We start from the raw sequence: 20,901 nt of genomic DNA on the forward strand, positions 1-20,901 counted from the left end.
GATGAAACAAATACTTGAGTGTGTGAATAAATGAGTGAATGAAATTATAAAATTTGTTCTTCCTTTACTCTTTCTTGCTATATAACTTTAGTCCCTTCCCACACTGACTAGCTTTGACAATGACTAAATTGTCAACTTGAAAGTAGGAAAGTCCGGAAAAGTGCTTTCACACTGGGTCTTGCTGTTTTGTCTTGTTTTGTTTTGTTTTTCTGCTCTTGGAACTCCTACCATTGCCACCATGTGAAGAATTTCAGGCTACCTTGCTAGAGGATGAGAGATATATGACTTAGTTTCTCCCATTACCATGGTCAATAGCCTTCCAACTGCCAGACATTTGAGAAAGGCCATTCTAGATTATCTAGCCACCAGCGAATCCTCAGCTGATTGCAGATGCATTTGCCAAACCTGGCAGTAATTGGCTAAACTGGCCCAGAACATAAAAACCGCCCAGTTGACCCACACAATTGTCAACTAAATAAATGGTTGTTGTTTTAAGTGGCAAATTTTGGCAAATATTGTTATATTACAATAGGTAACTGCCATATCTTTTAGAACATATAAGAACCTTGGAGTTTTTAGATAACTAAGGTGGAGATACTAGACTTCCTGATAATATGTCATGAGGGGTCTGAGGGACAAAATAGAAAAAAGCAAAGAGATGTAATCACATTTATACTCTAAGATTACAGAACAATTTACAGTAACTGTAAATAGTTGGTACAGCAGGAATTAATAGGAAAAGGGGAGGCAGGCAGAGACTAGATTTTGGATGGCCTTGTCAAATACAGTACGTGAACATTTCATCTTGAGGGGCATGAAAATCCATTTAACTGTTTTAAACTAGGGAGTAACATCATCTTATGTGAAGATTCTTTAAACAGCTTTTTGGAGGATGGGTTTGAAGAGAAAAGGAGTGGATGTAAGTGAAAACAGGTAAGAAAGTTTCTTTCTTTTATTTTTTTTAAAGATTTTATTTATTTATTTGTCAAAGAGAACGAGAAAGAGAGAGAGGGAGCACAAACAGGTGGAACAGCAGGCAGAGGGAGAAGGAGGCTCCCCACTGAGAAGGGAGCCCGATGTGGGACTCGATCCCAGGACCCCAGGATCATGACCCAAGCTGAAGGCAGATGCCCAACCACCTGAGCCACACACGCATCCGAAGTTTAGAAAGTTTCTCAGTCAAGTAAGTGAGAGAAAGTAAGACTTGAGCTGAGGTGGTGTCAGTGGGATGGAAAGAGGAGACAGTGGAGAGAAAGTAAGGTTATAGAAGCAACGGGACTTGTTGATTAATTGGACATGAGGGCAGAAGGAAAGGAAAGAGTCTAGATGACAGCCAAATTTCTGGTTGAGGCAAATGGTTGGATGGTGGTGAGGAACTGAAACAGGGAATACAGGAGCAGACTGGTGATGGGCTGTATACTTGGTTGTGTGTATAAGTTGGTATCTAACAGACCTTGGTTTGAGTTCTGGCTTTGCATTTATTAACTATGTCATACTGAGCATGTTATGCAACTTGAGCCTCAGTTTCCTCAACTATAAACTGGAAATAATATAACTTAACTCTTGTTTGTGTAGGTATGAATTGAATGCAAGTGTCTGGTTTCTAGTAGGCACTCTATAATGCTGGCTATTATTACTTCTCAAAGAGGGTTCAGGAAGGAGGCCCAGGAAAAATGGGTGAGGCTTTCAGGAAAGGTTTCTCGGAGAGAACTGTGTTCAAGACAAAAGAGGAAAAATACAACGTTGTGGCAGACCAGCTGAAGCCAGAAGGAGAAGGCCAGACGGGGCTGAGCTACAGCCACGTTGCTGGGAAGATGAGTCACTGGACATGCAGGCAGGGCTGCCGAGGCCACAGCTGGACTGGCTGTGGCCAGGCTGGACTGGGCTATAACATGACTTCACTGTCAGTGGGGAATCATAAGGATTGTTCCAGAACAATCCTTTTTGTCCTCTCCTTCCTCCCAGAAGGAATCCATCATTTCTTCCTCGTTTATAGGACTTTCCATAGCCTTTCTTATTTTCTGGAAGCAGCAGGAAACAGTGGAAAGGGACAAAAAGCAAGAATTTGAGTCCTGTCTAGTTTGGTCACCAATTTGCTGAGTGACCTGGTGCATGTCACTTCATCTTGGTCTTCTTATTTGTAACACGAGAATGAGCAGACCTGCATCCAAAGTGTGATGTGAAGACAGTTGGTGAGTGCTCAATAAAAGGGCATACGTTAGTATTCCATTAATTAATTGTATATTTTGTCTCCTTCTTGTTCCTGGTCCTTCCTCCCCTAGATCCTTGAAGACACTAATCAGTTCTAACTCATTTTCAGATCCTTAGCGTTTCGCTTGGCGGGGCACACGATTTCATGAATGGATGAATGAAAGAATCAATGAGGCTCTCAGCCGCAGCAGCCGTGCCAAGAGTCCCGCCCCCTTCCGCTCTACCCGCAGCGCTGGGAGGCCACGGGCGGGTCTCTCGCGACCGTTCGCTGGCGCGTGCGCGGGAGGCCGCGCGCGGCCAGAGGTGGCTGGCGGGCTCCCCGTGCGCGCGCGCGCGCGCCGGGCGGGGAGGGCAGGGGCGGGGCCGGGCCAGAGGCTGGCTGTCCGGCTGGCTGCTGGCTGTAGAGCCGGCGGCGGTGGCGGCTGCGGGTGGCCGGCCGAGCGTGTGCCGGGTGGGAGAAGACGAGGTGGTGGGGATGCTGCCGCCTTACTAAGGAGGGCCGGGGAGGTCGCGGCGCTTGAGGCCCCAGAAAGCGCGGAGGAGCTGCGAACTGGGGTCGGTGGCTTCGGGCGCCCGCCCGGCCATGGTGGCCGCGGGCGGTGGTTGGCGCGGCAGCGCTGCGGCCCGGGGCCGTGCGGGGCCGGGACAGTCGCGGTGCTGACGCCCGCGGGGCCCAGCCACAGATATGAAGCGGAGCCGCTGCCGCGACCGACCGCGGCCGCCGCCGCCGCCGGCGGCGGCCGGCCGCCGGGAGGATGGGGCTCAGCGGGCGGTGGAGCTGCCCCAGCCCCAGCCCTTGCCGCCGCGCCGGCGAGCGCCTCCCGGGAGGCAGCTACTGGAGGAGCGGACCGGGGCCTCGGGGCCCGAGGTCAAGGAGCAGGTACGGGGGCCAGCCGGCGTCCGGGAGGGAAAGGATGGGGAGCGGGAGCCTGAATGGGAACAGTGGGGGAGGGGGATCTCAGGCGGGAAGACTTGGACTAGGGCATTTGAGGGGTGGGGACTGTGTAGTTCGGCAGGAGGAAAGGAAGGTCTGGAGAGGCAGAAAAATGGGGAGTGGAGAAATGGAAGTCATGGCCTGGGGTTGAATGGGAAATGGGGGAATAGGGGTTTGGAAAAATGGTCCTGTGGGCGTTTGTAGTCAGGGATTCTGGATGTGAAGAAGGGACGCTGGAATGTAGCTTGGGAGTAAATGAACTGCAAAGAATAGGCTTACTAAAGGGATACTGAGGAGTTAGCCAGAGGGCTAAATAGTGTAAAGTAGGGAAAATCAATATGCAGTAGTAAATATTATCCTGTTTCTTAGAGGTTGTCTTGACAGTTATAAAAACGGATGTCATTTCTAAGCATTCTCTTATTTGGCCATGATTATATAGTCTTGTAGGAATGTGTTCAAATCTTGAAGAGTCTCTTTGGTAACGATCTATTTCACGAGAAAGCACTTTTTATAAAACACCTGCATATGTGCAATTCCAAATCCAGCGCCGTGAACAGAGAATTTATAGGGATAGGCTCTGTCTTCTAGGAGTTTACCACTGAAAACATCTCCATGGGAAAACAGAGCTAGAGCTAGAAAGCAGTGTAAAAGTACTCATGGAGTTTCTGAATGGACGGGATGTGTTTGTATAATTCATTCATCAAGCATAGGTGTACTTAGAAATGGGGGATAAAGGTCAGTTTTATCAGGGAGGCGAAGTTGCCACTAGTAGCTGTAGGAAGTACGGTGAAAGGAGAATGTGGTCCTGACCTTGTGGGCTTTGCAGAAAAATATTCTGTAGTAATGAACTCTAGTGACAACTTTCCTTTTGCACAGCCCTACTTGAGACCCTAGTAACTTTATCCTTGACTTTTTCAAGACCTTTATTAGACCTACCTCTTTTCCATCACTTAAATAAGTATTTTACTTAGACATCATTCTTCATTATATAGTTTCAGTGATGCACATACTAGCACTTGCAGCTCTGATCCTTTCCTGACTCAGTTTACTTGATTCAACTGACCTTATTGCATGCTTCACTAAAGAGTTCAAGGTTACTTTATTTTCTCTTCTTCTCTATCTCACAATTATTTTATTTATTTATTTAGCAAGCAAGCAAGCTCTTCGCCCAATGTGGGACTTGAACTCACAACCCCTAGATCAGGAGTCACATGTTCTACCAACTTAGCCAGTCTGGTGCCCCTCTATCTCAGAATTTCTGTGTTCACTCATCCTTTGCTTCAATTCTAGAGAAAGTAGTATTCATCTTCCTTTTCGAGGTTTATCCCTGTACTTACATCCTTGATTTCATCCCCTCTCATCTGATGTAGGCCTTTGTTATGTATATTATTTTCTTTTTGTCCTATACCTAAGATAAAAACAAAGCAAGGCAATTACTCTGAATTGTGTAACCCACCTAAGTTACTTTGTTATCTCTTCTTTGCTTCATTAGCAACCTTCTTGGAAAATGAGTTTGTATTCACTGTCTCAGCTTACTCACCTGTATACATTCCTCATATTACAGTTTGACTTCTATTTTTTTTTAAAGATTTTAAAAATTTATTTGACAGAGAGAGACACCGGAGAGAGGGAACACAAGCAGGGGGAGTGGGAGAGGGAGAAGCAGGCTTCCCACCGAGCAGGGAGCCGGATGTGGGGCTCGATCCCAGGACTCTGGGATCATGACCTGAGCCGAAGGCAGACGCTTAACGACTGAGCCACCCAGGCGCCCTTACAGTTTGACTTTTTTCTTTTTCTTTTTCCTTTTTATTTATTTATTTATTTGAGAGAGAGAATGAGAGAGAGAGAGCACATAAGAGGAGGGAGGGTCAGAGGGAGAAGCAGACTCCCCGCTGAGCAGGGAGCCCGATGCGGGACTCGATCCTGGGACTCCAGGATCATGACCTGAGCCGAAGGCAGTCGCTTAACCAACTGAGCCACCCAGGCGCCCCTTTCTTTTTCTTTTTTAAAGATTTTATTTATTTATTTGACAGAGAGAGACAGAGATAGAGAGAGCACAAGTGGGGAGGAGAGGGAGAAGCAGGCTCCCCACAGAGCAAGGAGCCTGATGCGGGACTCGATCCCAGGACCCCGGGATCATGACCTGAGCTGAAGGCAGACGCTTACCGACTGAGCCACCCAGGCACCCGCAGTTAGGAAATTTTAAATGACTAAATTTGTTAGTCCTTACCCCATTCCTCATTCTTTCTGACTTCTTTGAACTATTTGTCACTGTTGCCCATGTGTTCCTTCTTGATATTTTCATTTCTTTTGTCATAATGTCCATTACAGTCCTATTTCTCTGACTGCTTCCTGTGTGTCTTTTTTGTTTTCTTTTTTTCTAAATGTTTCTTGAGGATATGTCCTCTGTCTTTAGATCTCTCCTTTACTGTACTGTTTTTTAGCAGGCGTAGCCTATTTGTGGCAAGTATGTAGATGTGCAACAGGGTCTCTGGTCTTTTATTCATGGCCTTGTGTCACAGAACTTCCTTGTAGAGTGATCTGAGTTCCAGGCTTGGCCTCTTTTCTTAGCTCTACATTTCCATTTTTGTGCTTAATGTTTCCACTATAGACTCAGCATTCGTGATCATAATATTGTGATTTTTATAATTTGATAGTGTCCTTAAAGTCTTGTAATTATTTGATTTTGAAAAGATAAAGATTTCATGCGTGTGTTATGAGGCTGGGTGGATTACATTCATTCAGGGAGTAAGCTTAACTAATCAATAAGCATTGAATTCTCACAGGTGACTTTGTTCTCTTTTTCTCATGACATGGAGTAATGCTTGTTATACTTTATAATATGCTGGTATTTATGAATAAGTTCTGAACAGGATGCAAGACTTGGATCTCTAGATCAGTGGCTTGCTATATCCTTAAAACAGAATCCATTATTTCTCCTTTGAAATGTGCTTTTCCCTGTCTTTCCTTTTTCTTGTCATCCAAATTGAAGTTGTATCCATGGTCTTTGACTTCCCCTTTCCCTGACCCGCTTATCCAAGTTTTTGCTGATTCTACCTTCATGACACCTTTCAAATCTTTATTCTCACAGTCATCATCCTAATTCAGCATTTATAAATTTATAAATTCATCTTGGTTGTTGTAATACCTTAACTGTGTTTACTCTGCTTTTAGTCTTTTAACCTCTAGTTTATTCTGTATTCTAGTAAAAAAAAAAAAAGATGATAACTCACTGCCTACCCGAGTTCCAGTAGTAGATAAATATTTGTTAATGATCATTTCATTTCTTTTTTTTAAAGATTTTATTTATTTAATTGAGAGAGCACACATGCACGAGTGGGGGTCGGGGGAGAGGGGCAGAGGGAGAGGAAGAGGCAGGCTTCCCGCTGAGTGGGGCTTAGGGCTGGATCCTAGGACCCTGAGATAATGACCTGAGCTTAAGGTAGACGCTTAACCTCTTGAGCCACCCCGGCGCCCCTTATTTCATTTATCTTCAGAAACCTTCATTAGCTTATTACCTATAGAAAAGTCTGGAGATCTTGGCATTTAAGGTCTACTTGATACTTATCACTGTTTATTAGAAGAATTGGAGTTAGATGACCCTTCTCTAGGTTCCCAAGACTGCTTTGTAAATTCTCTGAGGCCCAGATTGTTTCATTTACTGTTGTACAACTAAGGCCCACTATGGTATTTGAAACATAGTTAGTCTGAGTAATTATTAGAAACATAGATATGTGGTAGTGCTTGAAACAGATACTTGCTCAATGAATATACTAATTGGTTGTCAGTGTCTCTTCAGAGAAGAAACTCCTCAGAGACTGTCTTACTTTTTTTTTTTTTTTTTAAGATTTTATTTATTTGTCAGAGAGAGAGAGCACAAGCACGGGGGGTTCCGGCAGGCAGAGAGAGAAGGAGAAGCAGGCTCCCCGCTGAGCAAGGAGCCTGATACAGGGCTAGAGCCCAGGACCCTGGGGTTATGACCTGAGCCGAAGGCAGATGCCTCGAAGGCAGATGCCTGACTGAGCCACCCAGGTGTCCTGAGACTGTCTTATTCATCACTGTATCCCCTTAGTGTTTTAACTGGTATGGTAATGGGCAGTCAGTAAATATTTGTTCACTGAGGGGCACTTTCATATACTTATTTTAATTAATTATCCATCTGAAAAACTGTTTGTTCTTTGCTTCTTCCCATTGAAATTCTGTTCAAGCTTCTAGGCCTAACTCAAATACCATAGAAACTGTTCTTTGAAGTTGTTTTCCATGTGAGATCCTCCTAAGAGGATCTTTGATTGTGCTTAATAAATCTTTAAATCTCCTGAAATTTCAGTTCTCAAAATTCTGTGATTCAGAAAATGAAAGCTTGGGTTCTGTGAGATTAAAGGAAAAAATGATTAGAAAGCACTGTAGATAGGTACTTAATAAATACTAATTCTTATCTCACTTTGTTTCTATAATACATTGTTTTGCCCATTACATGGTATATAGTAGTTCTGAATAAATATTTGCTCAATGAGCAGATGAATGAATCAGTGTTTTAGCACTTTTATCCTTTTGTATTCATTTTGTATTATTTCATTTCTGCTTTTAAGTTGTAAATGATTAGGGGTAGGAACTAGATCATCATTTTTTCTGCTGTAATGCATAGTCAAGGGCTTTGCTTACAATAGGTGCTGAGTAATTATTTATTGATGAATACAAAATGATTCAAATATTTTGAATTTGGGTGATTTGAGAAATAATGATAGTATGATAGAAATAGCCAACTAAAGGAAATGAGACATTTTTAAAAATTTTTTTAAAAGATTTTATTTATTTATTTGAGATCGAGAGAATGAGAGATAGAGAGCACGAGAGGGAAGAGAGTCAGAGGGAGAAGCCGACTCCCTGCTGAGCAGGGACCCCCGATGTGGGACTCGATCCCGGGACTCCAGGATCATGACCTGAGCTGAAGGCAGTCGCTTAACCAACTGAGCCACCCAGGCGCCCCGGAAATGACACATTTTTGAGGATGGAGGAAGATGGAGTTTAATTTTGGTTCCTAGAATTCCCTTAGCATCATTGAGAAATTTTCAAAATTATTTTCATGGAAATCACCATCTCTTTCTTTCTTTTTTTATTTTAAAAGATTTATTTATTTATTTGAGAGAGAGAGAGCACACGGAGAAGTTAAGGGAGAAGCAGACTTCCTGCTGAGCAGGGAGCCCGACGCGGGGCTCGATCCCAGAACCCTGGAATCATGACCTGAGCCAAAGGCAGATTATTTTATTTTTTTTTATTTATTCATTCATGAGAGACAGAGGCAGAGGGAGAAGCAGGCTCCCTGCGGAGCAGAGAGCGTGATGCAGAACTCGATCCCAGCACCCTGGGATCATGACCTGAGCCGAAGGCAGATGCTTAACCGACTGAGCCACCCAGGTGTCCCCAAAGGCAGATTATTAACTGACTGAGCCACCCAGGCATCCCTGCACCATCTCTTTCCTCTGCACTGTAATGTTAGTACATTGGCAAAATCATAGAGAAGAAAGTAGACTGAGGGGAAGCTGCATATAGTGTATAGGGAACTAAAATCAGTTTGGTATTGCTGGAGCTTAAAGTTTAATGCATAGATGGTGAGTTAAGAGACTGAAGGAGCCTGGATTGTAGGAGGTCTTTAGTACTATGTAAAAGGGTAATAAGTATGGGAGCAGGATGGTCTTACTCGTGTTTTAGCTGGATTACTTTGGCAACTGTGTGGGGGATAGAATGTTGGACATGGTGATTGAGACATGGACATTTGAGAATTCTTTTGAGTTTTCAGTGTAGAAAGTTTATTAGCCCTCCTTCCCATCTTATCCACAAGTAACATGGGTAAAGGCCAGGTCCTAAAAACCTGTTAGCTTTGGAAGATTTGATTTCATCAAAGGTAGTGGGGGTAGAGAGCCTGGGACGGTTGAAGCAGGTGGGACAGTGTTCCCTGATTTTCCTGTCTTTGTTCTACTGGGTGTCTCTTAGCCTAAAGATCAACCTAAAGGCTTTTCCACCCTGGTTACCGATGGTGACCTACAGGCATGAGTATTAGAGGCAGCTAAATATTGCAAGCAGGGTATTTACTTCATTGCTGGTCTTAGCTGCCATGACTCTCTGTTAAATTTGTCAGCTCACTTTGTATTTTCTTGATGAAATCCCTATGGTACCTTGGTAATTATTACTTTTCATCAGCAGGTGTTAATTGTTTTTCATCATTAATATACACACTTGGGGTTCCAAAGGAGTTTGAAAACTGGGTTTGTTGGATCAAGGCTTAGCCTTGGGGAAAGAAGAAAAAGTCCTCAAGGAAGAGTAGAGGCTAGACATTATTGGGAGTAAGGGTTTCCACAAAATACATTGTTAGTGAGACATAGTTGGCAACCTTTTTAGTTTTGAACCTCTTTGTTAATTCCCAAAGATTCTTTCCTTTTCTCTGTACTACAGCCATGTACACAGTGGATATATAGTAAATAATTGATGGGAAAAATTGACATCAACCTGAACCTTCTACTTCCATGTTCATTAGGTATATTTCATCTTATACCAGTAATTGTTCCATCTCTAAAATCTTAGTTTTGAGCTTGCTACACTCTGACATTCACATCATCCTCTATTTTTGTATTTCAGACTCGTTTTAGAATTTCCTCTTCAAGAATTGTTCAGAGTCTTTGGAACTTCTAGCCGATAGATTCTTTTTTTTTTTTTTTAAACCATCTTTTCATTGTCAGTCACCTCATGCTTCTACTTTCCTCCTTAGTCAACTTAACATTTCATGGACCATCATAATCATTCCTGTGCGTGTACCTTCAGTTTCTTTGCCATTTTCCCTTTCTGTCGTATGTGACTTATCTGCAAGTAAATTCCAACTATCATTGCACCAACTCTGAGACTTGACTAAATTCCAGACATCATTACACCAACTCTGCCTATTCTGCACCTGTGTTTAAGCAACTGAATGTGGCTGGAGAAAAAATGACTATGTTGACATCTTAGTTTGTGATCAGGAACTTCAAAGAGTCTATCGGGACTGCCACTCAGTCTTATCACATTTCCTTAGTCCAGTCACTGTTTTTTTGTTTTTGTTTTTTTAGATGGGTGGGGAGGGGCAGAGGGAGAGAGACTCTTTTTTTTTTTTTTGTAAGATTTTTATTTATTTGACAGAGACACAGCGAGAGAGGGAACATAAGCAGGGGGAGTGGGAGAGGGAGAAGCAGGCTTCCTGCTGAGCAGGGAGCCCGATGCAAGGCTTGATCCCAGGATGCTGGGATCATGACCTGAGCCTAAAGCAGACGCTTAATGACTGAGCCACCCAGGCGCCCTGAAGAGAGACTCTTAAGCAGGCTCCGCACCCAGCACCTAGCTGATGCAATTTGGGGCTGATGTCATAACCCTGAGATCATGACCTGAACTGAAATCAAGAGTTGGACGCTTTAATTGGCTAAGCCACCTAATTGGCTAAGCCACCCCGGCGCTCCTTCCCTAATCCATTCACTCTCTCTTTTTTTTTTTTTAAGATTTATTTACTTATTTTAGAGAGAGTGTGAGTGGGGGGAGGGGCAGAGGGAAAGAATCTTCAAGCAGACTCCCCACCAACCAGGGAGCCCCACTCAGGGCTCAGTCCCATAACCAATGAGATCATGATCTGAGATGAAATCAAGAGCTGGCCACTTAACCAACTGAGCCACCCAGGTGCCCCTAGTCCTTTCACTCTTAAATGATAGTTTAATTTTTCTCCTTAAACCTACAACACTCTCTTTGTCCTCTTTACTGTCAGTTGATGTCCTTGTTTCCTATTTAAGGGGGAAAAAAAGATAATCAGAAGAGAACTTCCACAAGCTTCCATTATAAATCACCCAGCCTACCTCTATCTGTACCTGCATTTTATGCCTTCTCTCCTATTGCTGTGGATAATCTCTTCCTACTCCTATGAAGTCCAACCTCTACATCAATTAAGAGTTTTATTCTTGAAATTATTCCTTCATACTCCTGAATCATTATTTTTTCTTTTCTGTTGCATGCTCTGTATGTTCTGTTCTCATCAATATACAAAGATGGATATAATATTTTCCATTCTAAAAAAACGTTATTAATCTTACACTGCTTCTTCTTTCATTCATTCATTCATTTTTTAAAAAAAATATTTTATTTATTTATTTGAGAGGGAGAGAGCACAAGGAGGGGAAGGTGGGGCAGAGAGAGAAGGAGAATCAGATTCCCGCTGAGCAGGGAGCCCAACATGGGACTGGATCCCAGGACCCTGAGATCATGACCTGAGCCAAAGGCAGAAGCTTAACCCACTGAGCCCCCCAGGTGCCCCTTTCATTCATTCTTTGATTCAACAATTTTTTGTTTGTTTTGAGTACTCTTGGATTACAGCAGTGAGAAAGGCAGACCACAAACCCTGCTTTCACAAAGTTTCTATTCTAGTAGAGGGAATGTCACACTTGATCTTAGCCAAAAGGCTGAGAAGTGATAGTAGAGGAAATATCAGATAATAAAATAAAATATGTAGTATGTTATATGGAGATAAATATTATGAAACAATAAAGTAGGGAAGGGGGATAAAGAATGATGGTTTTATTTATTTAATTTTTTTAGAGAGAGAGAGTACATGAGAGAGTGGGGGAGGGGCAGAGGGAAAGGGAGAGGAAGAATCTTAAGCAGGCTCCATGCCCAGCACAGAGCCCAATGTGGCTCAGTTTCATGACCCTGAGATCATACTTGGGCTGAAATCAAGAGTTGGATGCTTAACTGACTGAGCCACCCAGGTGTCACTGGTTTTATTTATTTTTATTTTTTTTTAAAGATTATTTATTTGAGAGAGAGAGAGTGTGCAAGCGAGTGGGAGGAGAGGCAGAGGGAGAGAGATAATCCTGAAGCAGACTCCCCACTGAGCGTGGAGCCTGACTCGGGGCTTGATCCCAGTACCCTGAGATCATGACCTGAGCTGAAATCAAGAGCCAGCTGCTTAACTGACTGAGCCAACCAGGTACCCCTATTTTTATTTTAAAAATTATTTATACCATCTGTCACCATATGACATTATTATAATATTATTGACTATATGCTGTATTTTTCATTTCCATGACTTACTTATTTTATAACTTGGAAGTTTGTACCTTTTAATCCCCTTTACCTGTTTCACCCATTCCCCCTCACCTACCTCCCCTCTGGCAACCACTGATTTGTTTTCTGTATTTAAGAGTCTGTTTTGGGGGGTGCCTGGGTGGCTCATTTGGTTGGGCGGCTGCCTTCGGCTTGGGTCATGATCCAGGAGTCCCTGGATCGAGTCCCGCATCAGGCTCCCTGCTCGGCAGAGAGTCTGCTTCTCCCTCTGACCCTCCCCCCTCTCATGTGCTCTCTCTCTCTCATTCTCTCTGTCTCAAATAAATAAAAAAAATCTTAAAAAAAAAAGAGTCTGTTTTGGGGTGCCTGGGTGGTGTAGTCAGTTAAGTTTTTGTATATATATACCCCACATGTTCTTTATCCATTCATCTATCAATGGACACTGGGTTGCTTTTATATCTTGGCTATTGTAGATAGTGCTGCAGTAAACATAGGAGTGCATACACCTTTTCAAATTAATGTTTTCAGTTTCTTTGGGTAAATACCCAGTAGTGGAATTACTGAATCATATGATATTTCCATTTTTAATTTTTTGAGGAACCTCCATGTTGTTTTCTACAGTGGTTGTACCAATTTACATTCCCATTAATAATGCATAAAGGTTCCCTTTTCTCCACATCCTTGCCAAAAATTTATTTCTTGTCTTTTATGGTACTAGCCATTTTTATTGGTGTAAGTTGATATCTCATTGTGGTTTTGATATGCATTTCCCTGATGATTAGTGATGTTGAGCATCTTCTCATGTGTCTGTTGGTTATCTGCATGTCTAATTTGGAAAAATGCCTATTCAAGTTCTTTGCCCCCCCTTTTTTTTTTTTTTTTTTTTTTAAGTAATCTCCACACCCAGTGTGGGGCTTGAACTCACGACTCCAAGATCAGGAGTCATATGCTCCAGTATTGAGCCAGCCAGGCACCCCATCTGCCTATTTTTTAATCAGATTGCTTGGGGTTTTTTTGGTGTTGAGTTGTATAAGTTCTTTATATAGTTTGGATATTAACCCTTTATCAGGTACATAATTTGCAAATATCCTCTCCCATTTAGTAGGTTGCCTTTTTGTTTTGTTGGTGGTTTCCTTTACTGTACAAAAGCTTTTTATTTTGGTGTAGCCCCAAAAGTTTATTTTTGCTTTTGTTTCCTTTGCCTGTGGAGACCTATCCATAAATATATTACTAAAGCAAATGTCCAAGAGACTATTACTGCCTGTGTTTTCTTTTAGGGAATTTATGATTTCAGGTCTCACAGTTAGGCCTTTAATCCATTTTGAGTTTATTTTTTGTGTGGTATAAGAAAGTGATCCAGTTTATTCTTTTGCATGTGGCTGTCTAGTTTTCCCGGCACCATTTATTGAAAATACTATCTTTTCCCTGTTGTATATTCTTGTCTCCTTTTGTCTTAGATTAATTGACCATAGAAGCATGGGTTTATTTCTGGGCTCTCTACTCTGTTCCACTGATGTATGTGCCAGTGCCACACTGTTTTGATTACTGTAGTTTTGTAGTGTACCTTGAAATTTGGCATTGTGATACTTCCAGCTTTGTTCTTTTTTTCTTTCAGATTTTATTTATTTATTTATCTATTTATTTATTTGACAGAGAGATAGAGAGCATAAGTAGGCAGAGAGGCAGGCAGAGGGAGAGAGAGAAGTAGGCTCTCCGCTGAGCAGGGAGCCCGACGTGGGGCTCGACTTGAGCCGAAGGCAGCCGCTTAGCCAACTGAGCCCCCCAGGCGCCCCTTTGTTTTTCTTTCTTAAGACTGCTTTAGTTATTTGGGGTCTTGTGATTCTATGTGCATTTTAGGAATATTTGTTTTAGTTCCGTGAAAAATGCTGTTGGTATTTTGATAGGGATAACATGGGTATTTTAACAATATAAATTCTTCCAATTCATGAGCATAGTGTATCTTTCCATTTGTTTGTGTTGTCTTCAGTTTCTTTCATCAGTGTCTTATATATAAGTTTTCAGAGTATAGATCTTTCACTTCCTTGGTTAAATTTATTTGTAGGTATTTTGTTCTTTTTGGTACAATTATAAATGGGATTGTTTTCTTAGTTTCTCTTTCTGCTACTTTGTTATTAGTGTATAGAAATGCAACTGATATCTGTATTTGAATTTTGTCTCTTTACTGAATTCATTTATTAGTTCTAATAGTTTTTTTGGTGGAGTTTTCTATATACAGTATCATGTCATCTGCAAATAGTAGCAGTTTTACTTCTTCCTTACCATTTGGATGCATTTTATTTCTTTTTCTTGTCTGATTGCTGCAGATAGGACTTCCAGTACTATGTTAAATAAAAGTGGTGAGGGTGGACATGTTTGTCTTGTTCCTGATCTTAAAGGAAATGCTTTTAGTTTTTTTTACCATTGAGTATGATGTTAGCTATGGGTTTTTCATAAATGGCCCTTATTATGTTAAGGTATGTTCCCTCTAAATTCACTTTGTTGAGGGGTTGTGGTTTTAAATAGCATCAGGAAAGGCATCCCTTTGGAATGGGATATTTGAGTAAAGACCTGAAGGATGTAAAAGACAGAGGCATTTAGAGTATCTGGGGAAGGGCATACTTGGTAGAGGAAATAGGAAGTACCCTGGGCTAGAAGCATGCCTCTGCTTCTAAAATTTGTATTTGAGGAACAGCAGGAGGCCGGTGTGGCTGGAGTGCAGTAAGAGGATGAGTAGTAGATGAGCTCAGAGGGGAAACGTGGAGAGAGGAGCACTGGATTGTGGAGAGTTGTAGTTTGTGAAGGGTCTTGTAGGCAGTTGTAAGGATTTCAGCTTTTACACTGAATGAGATAGGAAGCCATTGGAGAGTTCTGAGTAGAGGAATCATGTGAACTAACATTCATTTTTTTTTTTAAAGATTTTATTTATTTATTTATTTGAGAGAGCGAGAATGAGAGAGAGAGAGAGCACATGAGAGGGGGGAGGGTCAGAGGGAGAAGCAGACTCCCCGCCGAGCAGGGAGCCCGATGCGGGACTCGATCCCGGGACTCCAGGATCATGACCTGAGCCGAAGGCAGTTGCTTAACCAACTGAGCCACCCAGGCGCCCCTAACATTCATTTTAATCCAGTCTATTGGCTACACTACTGGGACTGAATGGGTATGTGGAAGCAGAGAAACCAGTTAGGAGGCTCTTGCAGTAATTCAGGCAAAAGAGGAAGTCATGAAATAATTGACCAGAAGTAGGAGAGTGCTCCTCTTTATAACTACTTGAAGAATTGTCTGTATCTTTGCTTTCATTTCCTCTCTCCTCATTCTTTCTTGAACCCACTCCAGTCAGGCTTTTGTCTCCATCATTCCACTGAAATACTTATGTCAGGGTCGTTGTGGCTAAACCCAGTGACCAGTTTGCAGTCTTCATCTCACTCAACCTGTTGCATTTGACATTGTTGATCACTCTATCATTTGGCTTCTGGGACCTTGCTCTCTTGTTTTTTTTCCTATCTCTGTAGTGGTTCAGAGGGTTCAGTCTGCTTTTACAGTCTATTCTCCCTTCTGATATGATCTCATCAGATTGTACTGCTTAAAATTCCATCTGTGTGCTGATGATTCCCACATTTATTTATCTAATCATGACCTTTCTTTTGAGTTCTAGACTCTTAATTTCAGTTGTTTGTGCCTATGTCTATTTTCATTTCGATAGTCAATAGATCTCAAATTTAATGTGTATAAAACGGAATTCTTGAATTTTTCCTCCCATTCTGCTTCTTTCCAGTCTTTCCCGTGTCAATAAATGGCACTACCATTCTCTCATTTACTCAGATCAGAACTTGGAAGTTGTCTTTGATTCTTTTCTTGACTTCATATTCCACATTCAGTTCATCAGGTCTGGTTGGTGCTACCTTCAAATTGCATGAGACTTTTCCCCACTAGCTCTGTTGCTACCCTGATCTTAGCCTCTATCACCATTCATCTGGATTACTGTAAAAGTCTCCTAACTGGTCTGATTATATTCTTGCTTCTCCCACCCAGTGATATTTTATACACAGAAAGATCGGTATCGTCCTGTTAAAGCTTAAATCAGAGTTTGTCACCCCCTAATTCGAAACCCTGTGGTGGCTTTCTGTCACAATGGAAAGCTTACTTTGTCCTATAAGATTCTACATGATTTGCCTCTTGGCCTTCTCTAATTTCCTTCCAGTCTTCCTCTTGTTCACTGAGCTAGTAGTCATACTGGCTGCTTTGATGGTCTCTGAATATATTAAGCATGCTTAATGCTTTAAAAATTATTATTTGAAGAATTCTATACTTGGTAGTTTTCTTTACCTGAGATGTTCTTTTTACAGATGTATCTATATATTGGCTATAGTTCATTCAGTTTGTTGTTCACATATCACCTCCTCATAGAGCCCTTTCTTGACTAGCCTTTTTAAAGTAACACTTAGTCATTCCCTTTCCCTCTTTTTATTCATGTCTTTTATTCACCTGGTACTGTCAGATACTTGTTTATTGTCATTCTTCCACATTAAAGTATATGGTTCCTGAGGGCAGGAATTTGGGTCTGTTTTTCTCACTGCTACATCTCTAGCTTCTAGAATTGTATATAGAAGGTACTAAATATTTCTGAGTGAATTTGTAATGATGGGGCTTTTTTTACGGTTTTATTTATTTATTTGTCAGAGAGAGCGAGCACAAGCAGGGGGAGTGGCAGGCAGAGAGAGAAGCAGGCTCCCTGCTGAGCAAGGAGCCTGATGCAGGACTCGATCCCTGCATCATCCCGGGATCATGACCCAAGCCAAAGGCAGCTGCTTAACCGACTGAGCCACCCAGGTGTCCCATGAATTTGTAATGATTAAGATTGAGTCATTTTCTGACTTCAGATCCCTGCTCTGTGACCTGAAACAAGTTCCTTAAGTTCTCCAAGCCTTAATTATCCCATATATGTAACAGATGATATTACCTATTTTATAGGGTTATTGTGAGGATTTAATCAATTAGTCCGCATAAATCCACATAAAACACTTGTTGAAAGCCTGATACCAAGAAACTATCATTATATTTTTAAGGTACAGGCACAGAATGTGTGAATATAGAATTCATGTTTTTTAGTGTTCTCATCTGGTTTTAGAAAGAAATATAGAAAAAGATGTGTCTTGACCTTTGATTTGTTGTTGGTATTGAACTATTCTTTTACTTTGTTCAGCTTGTAAAGGAGGCTTTAATTTGTGCATTTTTCCCTTTAGGGAACCTTTTATGAATTTCTTTATTAAGTAACTGGCTTAGGAGATAGTATAGTCTCCCTCGGTTTTAATGTAATTAGGAACAAATTCAGGCCAACATAACCAACCACATTTAAAAGTTCTGTGATACCATTTAGCTGTACCAACTTTAATGTAACAATACTTCCTAAGGGTGAACCTGAGTAGCAGATGCACAGATTATTTAACCCTTAATATGTTGGAGATAAGTCACATAGTTTCTCTGCCTATATTTCAGTAAAGCAGAGATAATACAGACTTGTCAGGCCTTCTAATTTGCACAACTCTTTGAGGCTTTCAGGAATGTTTTAAAAAGCAGAGAGTAGAAATAGTTGGTATTAAATTTTAAAAAGTCCAAAAGCTGGGGCGCCTGGGTGGCTGAGTCGGTTAAGCGGCTGCCTTCAGCTCAGGTCATGATCCCAGAGTCCTGGGATCGAGCCCCGTGTTGGGCTCCCTGCTCCTTGGAGAGCTTGCTTCTCACTCTTCCTCTGCCTGCCTCTCTGCCTACTTGTGCTCTCTCTCTGTCAAATAAATAAATAAAATCTTTAAAAAAAAAAAGTCTGTAAGCTATTTCAAAGGTGTGATACCAAGATGGTTTTGTTCAGGTGACCCAGGAACATCTGAGTCCTGCTTTTGACCAATAAGAGAAAGGGACATTTTATTAGTAGCTCTCATGTTAGTGGTCTTTTATATTAAGGAACACTAGTTGCTATAACAGATACACTCAAAAGAATCTAGACTCTACCATTTTCTGCACATCGCTTCCAAAGTCACCTGGAGCAGGTGGGGAAATCTTGTGGGAGGTTTTGATGGGCCAGGTCTGGAAATGGCTTCATTACTTCAACCCATCTTCCATTGCCAGAATTCAATCACAGGGCTGTGCGTAACTGCTAAAGGGCTGGGAAATAACTAGTTGTGCCCAAGAGGAAGGTGGGTCATGTTTGGTCAACAAGTAGCTAGTCCCTGGTCCAGGCTTCAAACCACAATATAGTCCTCAAGTAGAACGATGTAGAAATCCTTTTATTTTGGGTATAGACAGCCTAGGACTGTAGTCTCCTTTCATTTCTTGTAGGTCCACAGAGTTTTGGGCAATAACCATTTTGAATGCAAGTAAAGGCCTTTTTCCAAGAACATCTAGGAGATCTGGAAAAGCTTGTTTTCCTCTGCCTCTGGCAGAACTAGTCACTGGCAACCCCCATACTCCTTCAGTCTTGCTGGCTAGTGAAAGCTGTCCTCTGGCTTTTCTCATTTTGTTGGTGGGCCATGGGGAAGAGGGAAAAAGCCAAAAGGAAGCCAAAGAGATGCCAGAGAGAAAGGTGACTGGGTTTCAGCTGTTCTCACTTTAATACGCTCCTGGAAGGAAGCATAGCCCTAAAGAGCCTACCTCCACATATTCTTTGACTTTTTAAGTTACAGTAACGTACATTTAACATAAAATTAATGACATTTAGTACATTCAAATGTTGTGGAACCATTACCCTATCTAATTCCAGGACATTTTTTTAAAAAGATTTTATTTATTTATTTGAGGTAGAGAGAGAGCATGAGCAGGGGCAGAGGGAGAAGCAGGCTCCCAGCTGAGCAGGGAGCCTGATGAGGGGCTCGATTCCAGGACCCCGGGATCATGACCTGAGCCAAAGGCAGCTGCTTAACTGACTGAGCCACCAGGTGCCCCTAATTCCAGAACATTTTCATCACCCCAGAAGGAAATCTTCTACCTATTAAGTTTGTTGCTCCCTATTTCTTCCTCCCCCCAGTCTTTGGCAACCACTAATCCATTTTCTGTTGCTATGGACTCTGGATGTTTCATATAAATGGAATCATACAATATGTGGCTTTTTATGTCTGGATTCTTTCACTCAGCATAATGTTTTTTGCAATTTAGCCATATAGTAGCATGTATCAGTACCTCATTTCTTTTTATGGCTGAGTATATTTCATTGTATGGATGCACCACATTTTGTTTGTCATCAGTTGGACATTTGGGTTGTTTCTACCTTTTGCTGATTGAGATGAACTACTATGAAGCTACTGTGAACATGTGTGTATAAGTTTTTGTTTGAATACCTGTTTTTCCAGTTTTTTTTGTTACATGGACAGGAGTGGAATTGTTGGATCATATGGTAGTTTTATGTTTAAGTTTATGAGAAATTGCCAAAGTGTTTTTCACAGTGACAGTACCATTTTAACATTGCCACCAGCAATGTACAAGGGTTCCAGTTTGGCCATGACCTTTCTAACACTTGTTATTGTCCCATTTTAAAAAAATTTTAGCCATCCTTGTGGATGTAAGTGATGTCTCATTGTGCTTTTTAAAATTTTTTAAATTAAAATTTTTTTTTTATTTTTTAAAGATTTTAATTAATCTCTACACCCAACATGGGCTCGAACTTACAATTCTGAGATCAAGAACCTCATGTTCCACCCACTGAACCAGCCAGGTGCCCATATGTATGTACGTATGTAATTTCTACACCCAATGTGGGGCTCAAACTCATGACTCCGAGATCAAGAGTCTCATGCTCTTCTGAATGAGCCAGCTAGGCGCCCCTAATTGTGCTTTTTGATTTGCCTGTCCCTATAGGTTAATGATGTTGAGCATCTTTTTATGTGCTTGCTGACCATTTGTATATGTTTGTTATAGAAATGTTTATTCAGGTTCTTTGCCCATTTTAATTTTATTTATTTTTATTTTTTTTTTTAAGATTTTATTTATTTATTTTACAGAGAGACACAGCGAAGAGGGAACACAAGCAGGGGGAGTGGGAGAGGGAGAAGCAGGCTTCCTGCAGAGCAGGGAGCCCGATGTGGGGCTTGATCCCAGGATCCCGGGATCATGACCTGAGCCGAAGGCAGATGCTTAACGACTGAGCCACCCAGGCGCCCCTATTTATTTTTATTTTTTAAAGATTTTTTATTTTATTTTATTGATTTATTTTCTTTGCCCATTTTTAAATTCGGTTGTTTGTTGCTGTAATGTAAGAGTTCTATATTTATTCTGGATACTAGACTCTTATCAGATACATGATTTGCAGGTGTTTTCTCCCCTTTGGTAGACTGTCTTTCACTTTTTTAAAAAAAGATTTTATTTATTTGAGAGAGTGAGCATGAGTGGCCGGGAGGGGCAGAGGGAGAGGGAGAAGCAGACTCCCTGCTGAGCAGAGAGCCCAACTCTGGGCCCAATCCCAGGACCCCAGGATCACAACCCAAAGCAGACACTTAACCAGCTGAGCTACAGGAGCCCCTAAGTTTTATTTATTTATTTTTAATTTTATTTTTAAGTAATCTCTCCACACAATGTGGAGCTCAAACTCACAACCCTGAGATTGAATTGCATGCCCCATTGACTGAGCCAGCCAGGCGCCCTGTTTTAGATTTTAAAGAAGTAAATACAATTACTATTAGCATCCCTTCCCTCCAGGCCCCACC

General features: G+C 41.6%; 1 protein-coding gene across 1 annotated transcript in view; it reads left to right on the top strand.

Moving 5' to 3' along the window:
• Positions 1-2,584: 2,584 nt before the first annotated feature.
• MAST2 (microtubule associated serine/threonine kinase 2) overlaps positions 2,585-20,901 on the top strand; it is a 223,286-nt gene continuing 204,969 nt past the window's right edge. The window contains 1 exon segment of the mRNA XM_027616549.2: positions 2,585-3,091. Coding sequence (XP_027472350.2) covers positions 2,897-3,091 — 195 coding nt within the window. The 5' untranslated portion in view covers positions 2,585-2,896.

This window comes from Zalophus californianus, chromosome 4, assembly GCF_009762305.2.
Source record: "Zalophus californianus isolate mZalCal1 chromosome 4, mZalCal1.pri.v2, whole genome shotgun sequence".
In the NCBI taxonomy this organism is placed as follows: domain Eukaryota; kingdom Metazoa; phylum Chordata; class Mammalia; order Carnivora; family Otariidae; genus Zalophus; species Zalophus californianus.